The sequence below is a fragment of the Microtus pennsylvanicus genome, chromosome 13 (genome assembly GCF_037038515.1).
Source record: "Microtus pennsylvanicus isolate mMicPen1 chromosome 13, mMicPen1.hap1, whole genome shotgun sequence".
Classification (NCBI taxonomy): domain Eukaryota; kingdom Metazoa; phylum Chordata; class Mammalia; order Rodentia; family Cricetidae; genus Microtus; species Microtus pennsylvanicus.
The window spans coordinates 45,308,118-45,327,304 of record NC_134591.1 but is presented as its reverse complement, the minus strand read 5'-3'; the positions used below and the strand labels follow the sequence as shown (position 1 = coordinate 45,327,304).

The 19,187-nt window shown below is 51.6% G+C and overlaps 1 protein-coding gene across 3 annotated transcripts in view; it reads right to left on the bottom strand.

Moving 5' to 3' along the window:
* The window catches only part of Ttc39a (tetratricopeptide repeat domain 39A), a 40,294-nt gene extending 31,979 nt beyond the window's left edge, over window positions 1–8,315 (bottom strand). Inside the window, exon 1 of one of the 3 annotated variants that reach the window (XM_075945596.1) lies at window positions 8,113–8,315. In XM_075945596.1, coding sequence (XP_075801711.1) covers window positions 8,113–8,150 — 38 coding nt within the window. In that variant the 5' untranslated portion in view covers window positions 8,151–8,315. Of the gene's footprint in view, window positions 1–7,703; window positions 7,721–7,827; window positions 7,941–8,112 lie in introns of those variants that run through there. The other 2 variants (XM_075945593.1, XM_075945594.1) reach the window with 2 other exon arrangements.
* Window positions 8,316–19,187: the final 10,872 nt, after the last annotated feature.

Below are 19,187 nucleotides of genomic sequence, written 5' to 3'. Positions count from 1 at the left end.
TAATTTGAATGAAAGAAGTCTTGTTAGTTTTTTGAGACAGGGTCTTTCTATGTAGCCCCTGGCTATCCTGGAACCCTTTCTATAGGTCAGGATAGCCTGGAACTCACAGAGATTCACCCGCCTGGGTACTGGGATTAAAGGTGTACACTAGAAGGAGGTTTTTATAGAAGCTTGCCGCACCGCTGGAGAAAATCCTGATCTTCAAACCCCAGTGAAAAGAAGTTCTCCACTTAGGCCAAGTCTCACACCTACCCTGAGGCCTGGCAGCGGATCCTCCCAGGCAAACTGAGAAGCAGTCAAAGCTTGCCTCTTGCACCTTCTCTCTAGCCTGTTCCCTCTCAGCCTTGCCACTTTAATGAGTAACACACCTCCACCCAGTTTCTCATGCCAGAAGTCTGATAGCCATCTTTGACCCACCCCTCTCCCTGGGATTCATCCTCACCTACCTGTCTCTACATCTGCATCTGCGGGCCTCTGGGCCAAGCTGCTGTCATGGTGACCCAATTCTGCCAGGAAAGCTCCCCTCTCCTCTTCTATGACCTCCTTACCCAGTCTTAGCCCCTTTCATACCACATTTCATGTTCCATAAGGTACCCTTCCTCCATCTCTCTTAGGTTCTGCACCCATTTATCGGTGGTGGGTTTTGGTACTTGTATTTTAAATAATAAAAACCCTTTCCAAGTTGATAGAGAGATACGCCATGTGTGGAGACCACCTGACAACCTTTGGGAGACAATCGTCTCCTTCCCTGTATGTCACAGGCATCGAACTCAGATCCTCAAGCTTGGCAGCAAGCCTCTTTACCTGCTGAGTCATCTTGCCGGCCCTTGTCTTTTAAGACAGGGTCTTACTATGTAGCTCTGGTAGTTTGGATGTGAAATGTCACGTATGGGCTCTTATATGAACACTCAGTTCCCAGCTAGTGGTGCTGGTTAGGGAGGTTGTGAATCCATTAGGAAACGGGGTTTTCCTGAGGGAAGTGGACCACTAGGGGTGGCCTTCAGGCTCTACGGTCCAGCTCTAGGGGTGACCTTCAGGCCCTATAGTCCAGCTCTAGGGGTGACCTTCAGGCACTATAGTCCAGCTCTAGGGGTGACCTTCAGGCCCTATAGTCCAGCTCTAGGGGTGACCTTCAGGCCCTAGAGTCCAGCTCTAGGGGTGGCCTTCAGGCTCTACAGCCCAGCTCTAGGGGTGACCTTCAGACTCTACAGTCCAGCTCTAGGAGTGGCCTTCAGGCTCTATAGACCAGGTCTAGGAATGGCCTTCAGGCTCTATAGTCCAGCTCTGCTTCCAGTCCATTCTTTTGCTTCCTAAGTGTGGATGTGATGTGGGCAGCCAGCTTCCTGCTACCACACTTTCCCCAGCATGACCGGCAGCAAACCTCAGGAACTGCAAACCCAGAATAATCCCTTTCTTTCTTAAACTGCTCTTATCAGAGTTATTTTATCGCAACAACAGGAAAAGAAACAGGAAAAGAAAAGATAGGGCGGGGAGAGGTAGCTCAGCAGTTTATAGCACTTGCTGCTCTAGGGGAGGACCACGGTTCAATTCCCAGCACCCGCATGATGGCTCATGACCATCCATAACTTCACTTCCAGGGGGAAGAGGCCCCCTTCTGACTTCTGCAGGCTTTAGGCACACATGTGACACACACAGATACATGTCAGCAAGACTTTGTTTAGAGAAAATGAGTAAACCTAAAAGAAGAAAGAGACTAAGACAGCGATCCAAACTGGCCTCAAACACTCACTCAGCTCAGCCCTCCTGCCCCAGTCTCCCAAGAACTGGGGTTACAGGCTGAGCACTTCCTTTAGGGATCCCCTTAACACACAGCTCCCCACTCCCTTTGCAGGGCATTCTTGTGCTGGCTCCTCTTTGGGTGTGGAACTTGCTAGTTGCTTGCTGGGTTCTTCATGTTGATTGTGGTCTTCATTTCCAGGGATGCCACTAGACCCTTATTTCAAATCTGGTCGGTTATTTTAGACAGCCACTGACTGGTTCCCAGCTTATTGTTTCCGATTCAGCTTCAACTTCACATATCATAAACACAACTAATTGTATATTAATTTAGCATTTTAGATCCTCAGAGAAAATAATGTTGCTAATTATTGTTTCTGGCGCCTGTCACTCGCAGTAGCTTGTTTCCTTGTGTGTTTTGTACTTTTATTGGTAACTCACATTTGAGTAATTCCAAAAGGGACCTTGGGATGAGGACCCATCCCTTCAGAAAGGGCTCTGTTGACTTTGGCCAGGTTCCCTGGGTGCTGCCACCCTGACACTGTAAAAATAAAAATCACTATTTTACTTTAGGATTCTAGGTCCTCAAAGGTAACGTGGATTTCCAGCTCTTGCAGGAAAATCAACCAATGTTTGTCATTTTTAGGGAAATACTTTCTCCACTGGCAGATTCTTCCCAGCCACGCCCCCTCCTGTTCACTGAGGCTGGAACTCCAGGGGCCCCTATTTAAGTGCAGAGGAAGGAGGTTGGGTTTTGAGTCTTCATGCAGTGCAAGCTCCAAACCTCCCCTCCCCTGCCTTGAGTGACCACCAGAGGTTCCTGAGTCTCAAAGGTGCAGTGACCACAGCTTGTTTCCAGTCACCCTCCAGCTCCCACCACTAGGGAGGACCTGTGGCTGTCAAGGGGTTCAGGAGGGCATCTTAGAGGGTGCCTAGTGTAACCCACCCAGCCCCCAGGAAATCGTTCCGAAGGCAGAATTTAGGAAACACTCACCCTTCTAACTCAACCCTGTCTTAACTGCCATGGATACCTTCTGAAAGCACAGATCTGACCATGTTAATTCAAATCCATCATGGCTCCTCATGTCTCTGAGAGCGAAGACCCACTCACTTCCTTTCCACGGTCATAAAAGGCCCCACCCAAAGCAGGCTGACCTTCCTCTCATGGAGCCTGGCAGGCCTGTCTTCCTTTGTGTTCAGGGCCCAGCCTAGCAACCAGTGTCCAACCCATTCATCTCTGCTGTGTGAATTAACTAGGAAGCTGCAAGCATCGTGCTACGAGTGCTCAATGGCATTCTTCATTTGTACCCTCGAAGTGCTTTGTGATATGGGGCTATGCACACTGCAGATGAGAAAACAGAGCCACAGAGGCCAAGTTGACTTGGCCGAGACCACAGAGTCAAGGGTTGGGCTCTCAGTTTCTGCCTATGTCAGTATCCATCGGCTGAGCCTCATGGATCAAGAGGCTCACATCCACCAAGTGCAGAGGCAAAAGCCTCCCTCTCATTTTTGCCAACATCCTACCCCTCACCACATCCCAAGGAGAAGTGGGAAAGACACACAGCACCTCTTTGTCCTAACTGAAGTGAGGAAGGTCTACAGTGACTCCCCCCCCGCCCCCAGAAATAACCTTGAACCCATTTTTCCTCTGTCTTCCCTCCCACCACACTGACTGAGCTCTCTCTCTTAGTTGCTGCTCAGTCTGGGCTCTGGGAACAGAGTGGCCCCAGACTGGAACCTTGCCCTTGAGGAGCTCAGTCTTCTGAGAAGGTCCTGAGCTACCAGAGCAGTGACGGCCACAGTTAACAGGGCTGTGGCTGTAGAAAGCATTGGGACTGAAGAGGCCCTAACTCAGCTTGGGCACAAGAAGGTATCTCAGCCAGATGGCACCGCACTGAACCCAGGGCACAGAAAGAAATCCATGAAGGGAATGGAGCGGGTAAAGGTGGCAGTACCACAAGGTGGTTCGGAGGCCAGGCAGGCTCGACAGGCTGAAGACAGTCCAGAAAGCCTACTGGGTGGAGAGATGAGGCAGGGCCTGGCCGGGGAGCCCAGGAAGACTCCTATGGGATTAATAGCACAGACAGCCGCTCCATCCACCAAGAGATCACTCAAGCTTTATCTAAATTAGCTGCAGGATGATTTCCCTCAATCCTCCTCCCAGCTGAGCTGTTATCTGCCTTTGACAGATAAGCACAAAGACACAGCAGCCTGGACAACTCCTCCCAGGGCTTCTACAGGGGCAAAGCACAGGGTTTTCCCCAGGCTTCCCCTGCCCTGGCTAGGAAGGAGGCCCCAAGTCCTTTCTGTTCCAGGATACCTTGTTCTGCCAACTTACATCCTTGTGGTGATGGTGGCCTCTCTGCTGTGCCTTAAGGACATTCAGGCACGGGTAAAGGATGGGGATGCGTGGGCACTGAGTTGGAGAGCTCCATGGGGTGTTAGGCACAAGGATGTCCCATTCAGATACATACGCGTTCACCCCCTCCCCCCAACCCCCCTTCCCCCAACCCCCTTCCCCCCACATACATGCACACACAGAAGGCCACAGTGAGAAGCAAGCTGCGGGGTGGGGGTGGGAGGTAGGAGAGAGCCAGGCAGCTGGGGCCACTCTATTCCTCTTCCCTTCCCATCTTCCTGTGTCATGGGCTTGGGCTGGCGACAAAGTCCTGGGAGACCGACCCTAACCTCAGCCAGGACAGTCACTCAGGGAGTAGACTAGAGCCAGGCCTGGATTTTTATCTCTGTTCTGCCCTTTTGTGGTGCAGGACTCTCTAGAAGTGAGTATCCACAGGGGGTTGTGGCTCTGAATTGACCTTTCTAAGCTTCCAGTACAGTCAAGAGGTTTCATTCAAAGCCCCACACTCCTGCGGCCCTTAGCTACACACAGCCTGTACTCCAAGGCATGACTTAACATGCCAAGGTCTCTTAGAGCTTTGAAAGCAGACAGCCTTGGTCTGGCCAATGTAGCTCTGCAGTCTCTTGATCACCCTGTAAAGGCTTTGTGTTTTCAGTCTTTTGAGACTGGACTGGGTCTCTTATATCGAAGGCCAGCCTGGAACTCACTATGTAGCCAAGAATGAGCTTGATCCTCTTGCCTCCGCCTCCCATGTACTAGGATTGCAGGCATGTTCCGTCATGCCCAGCTTTATTCTGTGCTAGGGGATCAAACCCAGGGCTCTGTACATCTAGACACGTACCATACAACTGAGCCTCACCTCAGCCAGCAGAAAGTTCTTTAGCCTTACAAGCCTTTATTTCCTTGTCAATACAATGGGCCTAATGGTCCCTACACTCCAGGGTTGTGAGGAAGGACAGAGGTGGGAAGTACTCATGAACTATTACTGGTTATTCTTTTTTTGTTTGTTTTTGTTTTTCAAGACAGGGTTTCTTTGTGTAACAGCTCTGGCTGTCCAGGTACTCACTTTGTAGACCAAGCTGGCCTCAAACTGACAGAGATCCACCTGCCTAAATGGGTGCGCCATTGCCACCCCTGTATGGTTATTCTTTTCCATTGCTGTCAATTCTCTCCCAAGCACTGATTTTGTAAAGGAAGAAGCCAGGTGTGGTGGCGCACTCCTACGGTCCCGGCACTTAGGAACGCTGAGGCAGAAGGATCTGGAGTCTGAAGCCAGACAAGGACCACACATTGAGATCCTAACAGAAGGAAATAAAGAGGGGCGGGGGAAGAGGAAGAAGGGGATGAGGGAGGCGGTGCTAGAGTGTGTACCAGTAACCCTTGAGGGCCACCACAGAGGCAAAAGACAGCCATACAGGAATATTCTGTGTTTGAATAGCAGGACACAAGGAACCACCCCAATGTCTAACAAGGGGAGTAAACACGTGGAGTCTTTACACAGGGTGATGAAGCAGGTATAGGGTGACAGAGACCAGCCTGTGGGACCGAGAAGGCAAAACCTCACAAACCCAAACTTTAAAGAAGTAAACAAACAAAAAGCGCACACCTTTAATCCCAGCACTTGGGAGGCAGAGGCAGGTGAATCTTTTTGGGTTCAAGACCAGCCTGGTCTACAGAGCGAGTTCCAGGACGGCCAAAGATACACAGAGAAACCCTGTCTCAGGAAAACAAACAAACAAACAAAAATACTCCCCATCCCCAAACTGGATGTTTTTTGATTTTCCTATACTCAGCAGGAGGATAAAAATGGGAAATGATAAACCACGATTCCGGCTGGCAGTTACCTCTGGAGAGGGAAGGCAGGAGGGGGGCTCCATGAGGGCTTTGTGACGCTAACAAGACTTCTCTCTTAAATACAGAATAAAGTGTGTGGGCACAGGGTTAATGTCTGGCAACACAGCATGACAAGAACATGGGGTCAGCTTTATGATTATTGTTGTTGTTTATTTTCGAGACAGGGTTTCTCTGTGTAACAGCCCTGGCTATCCTGGAACTCGCTCTGCAGACTAGGCTGGCCTCAAACTCACAGAGATCCACCTGCCGCTATTTCCCAAGTGCTGAAAATAAAGGTGTGTGCCACCACCACCTGGCTTCCATTTTATTATTTACCATAGGGACTAGGGAGATGGCTTAGTGATTATGAATGTGTGCCATCCTCACAGAGGACCAGAGTTTGGTTCCAGGACCCACATAGGTGGCTCATAACTGCCTGTAACTACAGGCACAGGGGCTCTGATGCCCTCTTCTGGACTTTCTCTTTATACATATACACACGTGCACGCACGCGCGCGCGCGCACACACACACACAGACACACACACAAAACAAACTATCCTTAAAAATTATTTATCATATCCTCTGAAGCCTTAAAAACATTTCACAACTTTTTATCTGGGCATGGTAGCATAGGCCTGTAGTCCCACCTGGGTGGGAGGTAGAGATGGGGACATCAGGAGTTCAGGGTCATCCCCAGCTACATAGAGAATGCAAGGGTAGCCTGGACTACATGAGACTGTCTCAACCCACCCATTACCACTACCAAGAAATTATTGTTATATGGTGGAAATCTGAGACTTGACCATTCTTTCCCAGAGTTAGACCTAGACGAGGTCTGACTGTTTGCTGAGTGACTAAGTAGGTAAATGTCTGTGGTGGAGATGGAGATGCTTCTGCTTTGGCCCTCTTCTGCTCAAACCCCGCGAGGATAACACTGACAGGGACAGGGGAATGGACAGATGAACCTGTTTGGCATCAAAGAGTGGGCCCTCAGGCATACAAGAAGACAGTTGTTCTGTTTGTGCTAGAGATTTGTGCTGTCTGGAAGCTTAGAGCAGGGCTGGAGAAGCCCAGGGTCATTCCAGGGACTCAAGCATAGACGTGGGTGTGTGAGCCAGAGGGATCAGGGTGGCTTCCAGCCTGGAAGTCTGGGATTCGTGGATGGAAGCCTTGCTCTGTGTCTACCTTATGAAAAATGGGGTTGTGCAGAAAAGTACCCGGCCAAGCTCCAGATGTGAGGCCTTCAGTCCTCGGCAGGGAGGGCACAGCTAGCCCAGCCTCTTTGTGTTTTCCAAAGGAGGGGCCAGGAGTCAGGGAGGTGAAGGCCTTGACCAAAGTTATACAACAGAAATGAGGAAGGGAAAACTTAGCCTTCCTACAGGCCACCATATCCCCGGCACCAAACTTCCAAGCACTCAGACCCATACTACCATAGCGGGCCCTGGGGAGGCTTCCAGCTGTCCTGTGGCACCAGGCTCCTTTTCTCCTTGCTCACCTGTCAGGCCTCAGGCCCTTGGCAAATATTGTCCCTGTTCTGATCTCCAAGTAGGGCGGGCACCCCTCCCAGCTCACCTGAGCAGGATCTGCCCAGCAACCTCCCACAGCCAGGGAGACTCGCCTCAAGCACTGAGACCCAGGAACAGCAGAGCTGCTGATTGTCTCCAGACAGCTGCTGGCAGTGCCTGGGGACAATGTAGGGGGTCTGACCCGGACTTCGGCGGGGTGGGGGTGGGGCCGACCAAGATAGCCACGTTGATAGTGACAATACCCACCTTGACAGCCAAGGTTCCTGCTACACCCAATATTCCGGGCCGGAGCACACCGCTTAGAGCCCTTCAAACACCTTAAACAACCCTAAAGGGGATGCAGTGTTCAAATTTCACTCCCCACTCTTACCTCCTGGATAATGGAGGGCAAGTCACTTAAGTACTATGCCTCAGTTTCCTCATCTGTAAGGAGGGTTGATCGTAACAAGGCCCACCCCATGGGTGCACACTCCACAAGGAGGGAGAGAAAGTTGGGACCCAGAGGGACAGTTGACTGAGCCAGGGTCCCTGGGAGGCAGCGGGGCGCGGGCTGCCCAGCGGCTGGAGCCGCAGTGCGGTCCTGGGGCTCCTCCTGGGAGGTCCCGCGGCATCCACCCCGCACGGCCCGCGCCCCGGGGCTGCCTCGGCCACTCACCCCGCGGGCAGGGCTCCCGGGCCACCGGCCGTGGTCATCGCTGCGCGCGCCTGACGCCAGGCACGGCCCAGGTGCTGCGGCCGGATCCCCGCGACGCGGCGGCAGGGGAGGGGCGCGCCGGGGGGCGGGGAAGGCGGCGGGGCCGGGCCGGTCTCGGGCTGCCCACCCGCGCAGTGGGGCCATGGCCGCGCCCTGGCTGCGCAGCGCCCGCCCTCTCCACCCCCCCCCCCATCCCATCCCTCCAACCCCAGGTGGGACTCTGGCGCTCAAGGTCGGCGCGGCCGGGGCTTTAGAGCTGTGGCGCAGACAACAACTACGGAAACTGCGGGCGCCTCCACCCGTGGGGCCGGGAACATTCTCCGCCTCTTCTCCGCCTCCCCTAGGCCACAGCTCCCGGTCCCCGCGCGCCCCGCACCTGAGCTCTCGCGGTCCAGCCGCATTGCCCAGCTATCTGAGCAGAGAAAGTCTAGCTTCTGCAGTCAGGCGTGAACATTCATTCATTCTAACCACTTGTCCAACGGGAGGAGCGGAGGGGATACGCGGGGGGGGGGGGGGGGGGGCGGCAGTGTTTTGCCAGAGACCAGAAGGCAGGAAATTATGCGGGTTAGCGCTCACCGCTAGCAGGCGGCTTCACACTCGTCCTCTCAAACAATCCCTACAATTGCCATTGTCCAGATGTGGCAACGGGGCCAGTCGCGTCCATGTGACCTGTGTTGAGCCACTCCAATAAGTGGCAAGCAGGAACTGCAACTCAGCCCTCCTAACTCCAGAGCTCATACTCAGTCCCTTCTCCCTTCGGTCTCCTCCCCTCTCACTCTTAGAGGGCAGTCCCCAGATGCCCACTATGCACCCAGACCTGGGGTGGCTTTGCAGACTCCGAGGAAGCCTACAAGATCTAGCAGAGAGTCCTGGCCCATTAAGAGTTAACGGGCCACCACCCTGGGCCCCAGATGCTCTTAACTGTGACTCATCATAACACGTGGCTACCATTAGATTAGAGCTGTCCCTTCACAAAGGCAAGGGACAGGAGGACAATTCCAATTGCCTGGATTGGCCCTGAGCTCCAGGATGTCACAAGAGGAAGCAAGAGAGGACAGCCTTCAGATGCAGCAGGGGTGGGAAGGACTTGGACCAGATCCCAAAGGAGACAGGCAGGTTCACATTAGGAGCAGGGAGAAGTGAGGGGGGGGGGGTTGGGGGGGGATTGCTGTTCACATCAAAATAGGCCGCCTGGGGCCAAGCGGTGGTGGTGCACACCTTTAATCCCAGCACTCGGGAAGCAGAGGTAGGTGGATCTCTGTGAGTTCAAGGCAAGCCTGGTCTACAAGAGCTAGTTCCAGGACAGGCTCCAAAGCTACAGAGAAACCCTGTCTCAAACAACAACAAAGATAGGCTGCCTGAAAAGGCTGTGAGTTTTGTTTTGAATTGTTTATTTTTATTTTATGTGTATTGGTGTTTTGCCTGCATGTGTATCTTTATGAAGGTCTTGGGAACTCCTGGAGCTGGAATTATCGACAATGCCATGTGGGTGCTGGGAATTGAACCCTGGTCCTTGGAAGAGCAGCCAGTGCTCTTAGCTACTGAGTCATCCCTCCCCGACCCGACTGTGAGTTCTTATGCTGCCCTGTGTGAGCTGAGGCCAGAAGCTGCATTGTGAAAATCAGCCCAGATCTGGTAGCCTCACATAGAAGCTGGCCATAATGACCTCTGTTGACAGCAACTGTTATATAAGGAATCCAGGTGAGGGTGTGTGTGTGTGTGTGTGTGTTTGTGTATGTACACATGTATGCACATGCGCACACACATATGTGGAGTGAGGGTTTCTCTGGAGCAGATGGGAAACAGCTGAGCCTTGACAGGTGGGTTATTAATGAAGTAGGGAGCGGGTGTGTTAGATGAGGGACCAGTGTAGACAAAGGCATGGGAGTGTGCAGGGGCACACTGAGGATAGCTGGAGTTTGTGGTTCTGGGGTGAGGGGGGGGTGAAAGGGCACACTGAGGATAGCTGGAGCTTGTGGTTCTGGGGTGAGGGGGAGAGAGAGAAAGAGAGAGTGAGAGAGTGAGAGAGTGAGAGAGAGAGAGAGAGAGAGAGAGAGAGAGAGAGAGAGAGAGAGAGAGAGGAGTGTGCAGGGGCACACTGAGGATGGCTGGAGTTTGTGGTTCTGGGGTGAGGGGGGGGGGTGAAAGGGCACACTGATGATAGCTGGAGTTTGTGGTTCTGGGGTGAGAGAGGGGGAGGTGAAAGGGCACACTGATGATAGCTGGAGTTTGTGGTTCTGGGGGGAGAGAGAGAGAGAGAGAGAGAGAGAGAGAAGAGAAGAGAAGAGAAGAGAAGAGAAGAGAAGAGAAGAGAAGAGAAGAGAAGAGAAGAGAAGAGAAGAGAAGAGACAAGTCCTGGATGAAGCCCTGCCACATCCCTGCAGTCCTGTCCCCAGGCCTGGGCATGTGCTGTTCCTTTTGCCCAGAACACACTCCATTCATCCGTGTAACCAGGGATGGAGCTAGGAGTTTATCATTGAGAGGTTGCTTTTCAAATAAAAAGACAGAACCTGTCTTGATGTCACCCATGTGTAATTCAATACTTGGGAGGTAGAGGTAGAGGCAGGAGGCTCAGGAATTCAAGGTCACCTTAGCTACTTCAGGGCTTCCAGGCCATCGAGGTTATACAAGACAGAAACAAACACACACACACACACACAAACACACACACACACGAGGGGCTGGGCAGACACAACAGATGGAAGAGGTCAGGTGGATAGGTCCTGATGCTTTCACTTCCATTAGTTCTGATTCTCTTTAGCCAGATTTTATTAAGAACGTGTATCACTTCAGATGCCAGCTCTCTAAGGAAGTCCTGGCTGGGTCCTGGGCCCCCATCTCTTACCTCCTTTGACCGGCCCTGACCCCTCTGGGTGACACTGTCTATGTGAAGTAGGGGAGGAGCAGGAAGAGAGGTTTGTGTGTGTCTGACTGTCATGGACATCACTCAGGGTGGGGCCTGGTCAGATTGTCACTGTGTCTCTGTGTGCGTGAGTGCCTGGCCGTGAACACTGGGCCTAGGGAGGTAAGAGCTCCTTCTGAGATCAGCTTAGCAATGGCTAACTCATGGCAAAGGATTCTTACAAGCCACATGTGATGGAGGGGGCCTAGCAGGTGGTAGCGCCAGTGCCTGGGGATGGCTTCTGGGTTCTACTCTTCTCCCCACTTTACAGGGAAAATGAGACGCGTGAGGTCAGCAGGAGAGTCAGAACTCTCCCCATCACCACCGTGGTCCTGAGGCTGCAGCCAGGCAACCAGACCTACCTCAGCAGGATGCCCCCCAGGCATTCCTGACCCTTGGAGTCCTGGCCTAGCTTCCACTCATCTCATCATCCCTGCGCAACTCAGATCACCTGCTCAGCCCCACCTTGAGCCAACAACTGAGCCTGAAAGACGTAAGAGAGCTTCCCAAGGCCCAGTCCCCTCCACACCTGACAGGACACCTGTTTCCTGATTTTTTTTTCTTTTTTTCTTTTTTCTTTTTCTTTTTGGTTTTTCAAAACAGGGTTTTTGTGTAGTTCTGGCTGTCCTGGAACTCACTCTGTAAACCAGACTGGCCTTGAACTAAGAGATCTGCCTGCCTCTGCCTCCTGAGTACTGGAATTGATTGAAGGTGTACACCAACACTGTCTAACTTTTTTTGCAATGTAAAATGTGTGTGTTTGTGTGTGTCTGTGTGTGTGTTTCTGTGTGTGTCTGTGTATGTGTCTGTGTGTGTGTCTCTGTGTGTGTGTCTCTGTATGTGTCTGTGTGTGTGTATAGTGTTTATGTATGTACATGTAGGCTCACACACTCGTGTGGCGGGCAGAGGACGACCTGCTGGAGTTGCTTCTCTCTTCCAGCACAGCCTCACAGGCTGTCACTCCCACATGGAGTTACATAACAGAATGTGAGGGTTGCAAGGATTTCAGCAACAATAAAAGGCTTCTGAACGCATTGCGACAAAAATTAATTCAAAATCAAATCTGTCGTGAATCCAAGGTGTTTCTGGCAGCATTAGGCCATGTCTCACCACGTGGCTTCACGGCAGCCCTGGCTCTGAGCACACACGCACACCTTGCTGTCATGCCATGCGGCACAGCGCTCTTGCAGTGCACGGGTTCATCATGACACACAAGGGGATGCGCATGTTCCATGCATGTGAGTGTGCCGGCGTGTGCACAGGTGGGGACTGGAGGATGCCGGGCATCCTTGTCTATCACTTGCCGCCTACTGCACTGGGGTTCCAGGCACATGCAGCCTTGTCTGGCTTGTTATATGACGGTTAGGGGTTCAAATCAACTCCTCAAGCTTGGGCAGCAAGTACATGCAGGACTGCGCCATCTCTGTAGCTCCCCAGAAACTTCCAGTATCTCCCCTCCATCATTCCTCAGTATCAAGCTAATACATCTTTGGGTTAGGTTGTATTAGAATATATGGCTTCAAAAACATGCGTGCAAAACATTACACATAAAATAAATAGAAAACAAAACACAGGAGCACATCCATCTTGCTGCTGTGCAAATTTGCGTTCACCTTTAATAAACGGTGAAATTACATGTGTGCTAAGAACTGTTTTAAAATAAATGTCTTTATGTACAGTGGAAAGGAAGAACCAGGTTCAGAAAGTTGTCCTCAGACCTCCAGAAGCGTGCGTGACACACATACACACATACAAGTATAATAATGATAATGACAGTAATAACAGCCAGGCCTGGTGGCATGCACTGGGGAGGCAAAGACAGGAAGAAGCTTCCTCAGGCTCGCCAGCTCACCAGCCTGGTCTACTTACGGAGCCCCAGGCCCCAGTGAAAGACAAGAAGGGCATCTCCTGAGGGACAACACCTGAGGCTGACTTTTGGTCTCCACACACGTGCAAGTACACACCTGCACACACAAATACACACACACACACGCACACATATATGTGCACATGCGCAGTCCCCACTGTTTCCTGACTGTGGACACCATGTGACCTGTAGCTTGAAGCTTCTGCTGTCTTGACTTCTCCGTTGGGACAGACTGCACCCTTAACCTGTGAGCTGGAGTAAACTTTATTCCTGGAGTTGCTACTGTCAGAGCGTGCTGTCTCAGCAACAGGGAAAGACGTGGTTTTTACAGAATACGCCCAAGACAGACTCACATCTGCCACCAGAGAGGGCAGAGCACAGCATCGCTCTTGAGGATGGCGTTCACCAGACACGGGATCGGCCTTGCGGGCTTCCCAACTTCCATGATGTGAGAAATGCAAGCGCGCGCACACGTGCACACACACACACACACACACACACACACAAAGCAAACGGCCCTGGGAGCCATTCCAGCGGGCATGATCTATACAAATACAGTCACTAAACACTCCTATAAAGTCCCTCATTACTCTCTTCCAAATTCATGAATTTTTTCATTAATTGTAGTTAGATACATAAATTCCTAAATGCATAAGTACAGCCTGCTCAGTCTGTATAATGTTACTCATATGTATCATTTTCAGGGCTGACCATCTGGTATTGGATAACTAATCGGTGTGCTCTTCCCTGGGGAAGGCTAGTTCTCCAGATCCCTGAGGACCCCTGGTTTTCTGTGTAGGGCTGAGGCCTCCTGGACTTCCCCCCATCCACATTAGCATGTCTACTGTCATTTCAGCTCCCCAGGGCTTCGTGGATGTCGGAGAACCTAGAACCACCATTTTACTAAACCAGCATAATCCCTAACTGTATTCAACATTTGTCCTCATCAAGGAAACCTCTCTTTGCAACAGACAGACACCACCACAGAAAACCGCAAAGGATCAAGACGCAGAGCTGTGGAGCCCAGTCCCGGCGGATACATCTACGACACCTCTCATACCGAAGGCTCAGGGAACACCATGGAAGAGGGGACAGAAAGGCTCTAAGAGCCAGAGGATGGGGCGTTTTCCCTGAGATTGTTTTTCCTAGGCGTGCCAGAAACTACACCCACATGATCGCCTAAACGTGAGCTGAACAAGGACATATCCTCCATTTGACAGATGAGGTCATGTCACCCCGCAGCAGCCCCAGCACTCGGAGGGCCCTGGCAGGATTGCAGAGAGTTCAGGGGCTTCCTGGGAGAGCCTCACAATGAGACCCTGTCTTGAAAGCAAAATGAAAACTCGGGGCAACCAAACAAACAAGCAAAGGAGGTCTAACACCCTCTCCAAAGTCATACTTGCTATCTCGAAGTTAGGATTCCCAGAAGCCTGTGCGGTCTCTGGGTACGCTGCTTTCCGGCACTGTCTGAGGGCTTGGTAGCCAGGGAGCTACAGAAAGAATCAGATGAGCATTAGGAGACAGAGGAGCTGGCCACTGAAAGTGAGGTGATGAGTATCTTTCAGGGATACTGGCAGATCTCAAGCTGTGACCCCAAAAACCTATTTCTTGTGGTAGCACACACCTTTAATTGCAGCACTCGGGAGGCAGAGGCAGGCGGATCTCTGTGAATTTGAGGCCAGCGTGGTCTACAGAGCTAGTTCCAGAACAGCCAAAGATACATAGAGAAACCCAGTCTCGAGAAACCAAGGGAAAAAAACAAAGCTCCTCACTGTTCCATGTTTTTGTCCCTGCCCTCAGAAAGCTGGACAAAGCTTCCTCAGAAAGGTTTTCATGACGTCACCAGGGACTGAGGCTCACGCGGAGCACGTCTCCTCTCAGTCTCTTATCTGAGCATCGTGGGAGGCCGAAATCCCAGAAGGAAAATAGTCAACACTATAGAAACTTGGGGACTTAAATCACAAGCCTGGGAGTCACCTCGACTTGAAGAATCTGAAAAAAAATGAGTAAAACCTCAGCAGTGGCCTCCCACCTAGCTCTGCCCAAGGATGAGATTAAACCTTTGCAGCCCAGGCCTTGAAGGCCCTCTTCCCAGCACATGCCATACCTGGCGGCTGTGGTTGAGCTGGGCTAAGGAGTGGATTTCAGGTCAGGTAGGGGGTGACGCCCCTGTTGCCCCTGTTAAGGTGTACAGGCTTCAGGGCGATCCCATTCATTTCCCTAATAGTCCTGTGGAAAATGCCACTTCTGACCCCCTGAAATTGTCCAAATCTCTTCTGTTCAAGGAAAAGATCTAGGATGGAAGATTTTCTAACACTCCACCAAGAAGGAAGTGAACCTGCCTTTACTCAACACCAGCCACGCCTCAGTGCTGTCTGCAAGCAACTGCAGAAGTCTGAAGTCACGGGAGGGCAGGCCACTCACACAGAGGCGTCTACTTGACCAGAGCCCCGCCCTTTATCCCGGTGACTCTGCGGTCTGCTGCTTTACCAAATCTTTGCTCTTTCTGCTTACTTTCTCTCTCCCAGTCCCACCATTCTCATAATCCACCCTACCCCCCACCCCCGCAGCCTCCCTCTCCTAGGTCATCAATCTGCCTCCCTTCCGGTTTCCCTGCCTCTGGTCTCTCCACACAATGACACAAGAAACATGCATGCATCCTATGAATATGCATTCATATGCATTCTCACTGGCGGGGCCTAGACTGGGAGAAATCTTCCCAGACACCACCCAGCTTCTTTATGTCTGTCAGTCGGGGTATCTTGTCCTCCTCAGCAATCAACCTACTTCTCTGAGCTCCCGGACCTTTGATACTCAGCCCCTTTCTGCTTCCTCAGATATACTTTGGGCTTGGACACGAACCTGTTCTTACTCTGGGAGGCTCTGAGCATACTCCATTTTTATGATGCTTCCATCATCTTTTTTTTTTTTTTGTTTTTTACTCATTCTTTATTGGATCTGACAAGAATAGGAATTGCCTAAAAACAATGGCAAAACAACAACAACAAAATAGAAAAAGTTTCATTAACCCAAATGAAAAATCCATAAAGAAAAGAAGATATAGAAAAGAACATATACAGATGGTATTCTGAATTGCACACTGAGGACGTGAACATTTATTTCACATTTATTTCCCACAATTGAGGGGGAAAAAGGTTTCCCAGTTTGAACTACAATCACTCTTTACAACTTTGTTTCCTCACTATAATAATCTGTTTCATTTTCACTAGAAATAGGCCGTTTAATTGGCTGCTTTTAGACCATAGACCACAGCTGTATCTTTATCAGAAATGACAACTCATTTTCCTATATTTCAACATTAATATTAATTAAGCAATATTATATACAAGAAAATCTTTATTATACAACACTGCATACATATCTATCATCCAGCATAATCCAAAAAAAAAAAAAAAAAAACCAGGAAGAATCTCCCGCTTTGGGAGCAGCAGTTCTATATCCTTACTTATTATGTTGTCTGTGTGTATGCCTGCAGGCCAGAAGAGGGCACCAGACCTCACTACAGATGGTTGTGAGCCACCATGTGGTTGCCAGGATTTGAACTCAGGACCTCTGGAAGAGCAGGCAATGCTCTTAACCTCTGAGCCATCTCTCCAGCCCACATCTATCATCTTATTGCAAATTTTACGCAGCTCCTATTTCTGATGTCCCTCGGTCTGCTTTTGTTTATGTTGGTGTCTTTTATGAGAATATGGTCTCCAAGATGAGACGCCTCTGTGTCTGAACTCAAACTGTGGCCACAGTGCCTCACACAATGCTTAAAACAAGGCAAGAGATCCCCAGAGTGTACTGAGAGACTGAGTGAGAACCATAAAGAGAGCAAAAGGTGCGCATGTCCTGGACTTGAAGACTCAGCCACCAGATGGCTCTGTGGGCACAGGTGCCTGCAGTCAAGCTGACCTGACTTCTCCCCCTGGGACCCACATGGTCTTCTGACCCCCACAGGTGTACTGTGGCACGCAACTAACTCCCCAAGAAATAAATACAATATAAATTAATTTTAAAAAGATGGTGACTCAGATGGAATTTTATTTTTTCCCAAGACAGGGTTTGTCTGTAGGTTTGGAGCTTGTCCTTGGAACTCGCTCTGTGGACCAGGCTGGCCTTGAACTCAGATCTGCCTGTCTCTGCCTCCTGAGTGCTGGAATTAAAAGCATGCACCACCACCACCTGGATCAGATGGCATTTTCTTACTGTTTTTTCAAGACAGGTTTTCTCTGTTGTACAGTTCCAACTGTCCCGGAACTCACTCTGTAGAACAAGCTGACCTCGGACTCACAGAGATCCACCTGTCTGTGCCTCCTGAGTGCTAGGATTAAAGGCATGTGCTGCCCCACTGCCCGGCTCAGATGAAATTTTTAAAGAGGATACCTCAACTGAGTTTTATAAAGTGTCGAAGAGTGGAGAGATTGTCTTCCAGGCAGAGCTGAGCAACTGCAGCCCAACCGGAGTGCTACAAGGCAGCAGCCACTACCTCAGTTTCCAGGAGGAGAGCCGCCACAGGCTGTGGTGGGAGTGCTTGCTTGCTTTCTAGACAGAGACTTATATAATCCAGGCCAGTTTCAAACCTGAACTCACCAGGTCCTGGACCTTGCATGCTAGGCAAACTATATACTGAGCCCTGGAAGAGTCTTTAAGAAGAAAACTGAGGTGCATCTGGTTTGTACTTAAGAAGGATGCGTGCAGGGGGAGGACTGAAGGCACGGGGAGAGCCAGGGGCTGCTGCAACAGTGTAGCAGAGTCCTGGACATCCTGGAGATAAAATCAGCAGGATGCGGAGACTAGGGAAGGGATGAGGAGGGAGGGGTCAGTGATGACTCCCAGGTGTCAGGCTTGGGCAACTCAGCGGATGACTGTGTTATTCGCTGAGACAGGGACGTGGGATGAGGAACAGGTTTGGGGGTGAAGATGTAGAATTAAGACTGGGGCTTGTCAAGTTAGGGGGGTTTAGGACAGACGGATGGACGGAAGACAACAGCGTGAGCAGCAGCTGTGCAAGGGTGCAGGACTTGTGAGGAGATCAGGTCAGGACTGTTCCTTCTGATAGCAAACACACCTGAAGGCACCAGCTCAGTCAGGATCTGGGGGAAGCTGGGGAAGTGACACCCAGAAGAGAGCAATGGTGCATCCCTGCAGGGTTGAACGTGGAGGAACTTTGGCGCACATCTTTCCGAATTGGGGCTGGGGATCAAGATGCCCCTCTCAACCCAAGAGGATGATGAACTTGTGCGGGGAGGTGGGGCACAGGGCTGTCATTGTCCTCCTTCCTGCAAGCCCCAAGGGCCCGCTCAGGGACACTAGCAGCTAGGCTTAAGTGGTGTGAAATGCAACCCTTTATCCTTAGACCCAACCGACTCCAGGCTAGTGCAAGTGAGCAGGGAGCAAGTGGGGACGCAGGAGGCCCTGGGCTGCCCTAGGGCAGCAGTTAGCCGCAAGCTCAGCAGTGACTCGCTGTCTCCAACCCGCTCTCTAGCTGTCCCTCCCGTCGGCACTCACGGCCCTCGCGGAGTTCCCGCCCGCCCGCCTGCCCGCCCGCCTGCCCGCCCTGTACCTGCAGTCTTTTTTCCTGGATGCCACCCTCTTCCAGGTGGTCAAGGAGGCCATAGGCGCAGGCTGGCTGGGACAGGGGCGCTGGCGGCCCCTCGCGGTGACGGCTGTGGCAGGGACTCTCAGGTGGCAGTACCTGGACGTCTCACGCTGGGCGGGCCCAGTTCCTCCCCGCCCTGGCAGCCGCCTCGGTTGCAAACATCCTTGCAGCCTGGGGGACAAGAGCCCATCCACCCCATCCAGAACCAGACGCGGATCTCCAACTGATCGAGACCCATCCTTGGGCACAGAGAGGGCCAAGTTTGTCCTGGACCATGCACCGGGCCATTGGAGGCTTACAGCCTCGCCCCTGTACTGATGGGTGGCGATGGTCTTATCTGGGTTTCTACCTGACAAAGGTGGCTCCACTGCCTTTCCAGGGCTAACCGCTTCCAACTGGGCCAAGAGACAGGCACTGAGCACAAACGGAAGCGGGGAGCAGGGAGCAGGAGGGGTGAAGCTAGGATGAAGGTTGCAGGCCAGAGCAGGCGCCAGTTTACAGATTCGGCAGGGGGTGGGAGGATGGGGGGTGTGAGACAGCCTCTTGGTGGGTCATGTGCGTTTTCAGCATCTTCCACAACCACTAACAGGAAGAATGGGCTCTGGCACCCCACCAGTGCAGTTCAGCAGGCAACTGTGGGGCTTATTCAAGCTCAGTTA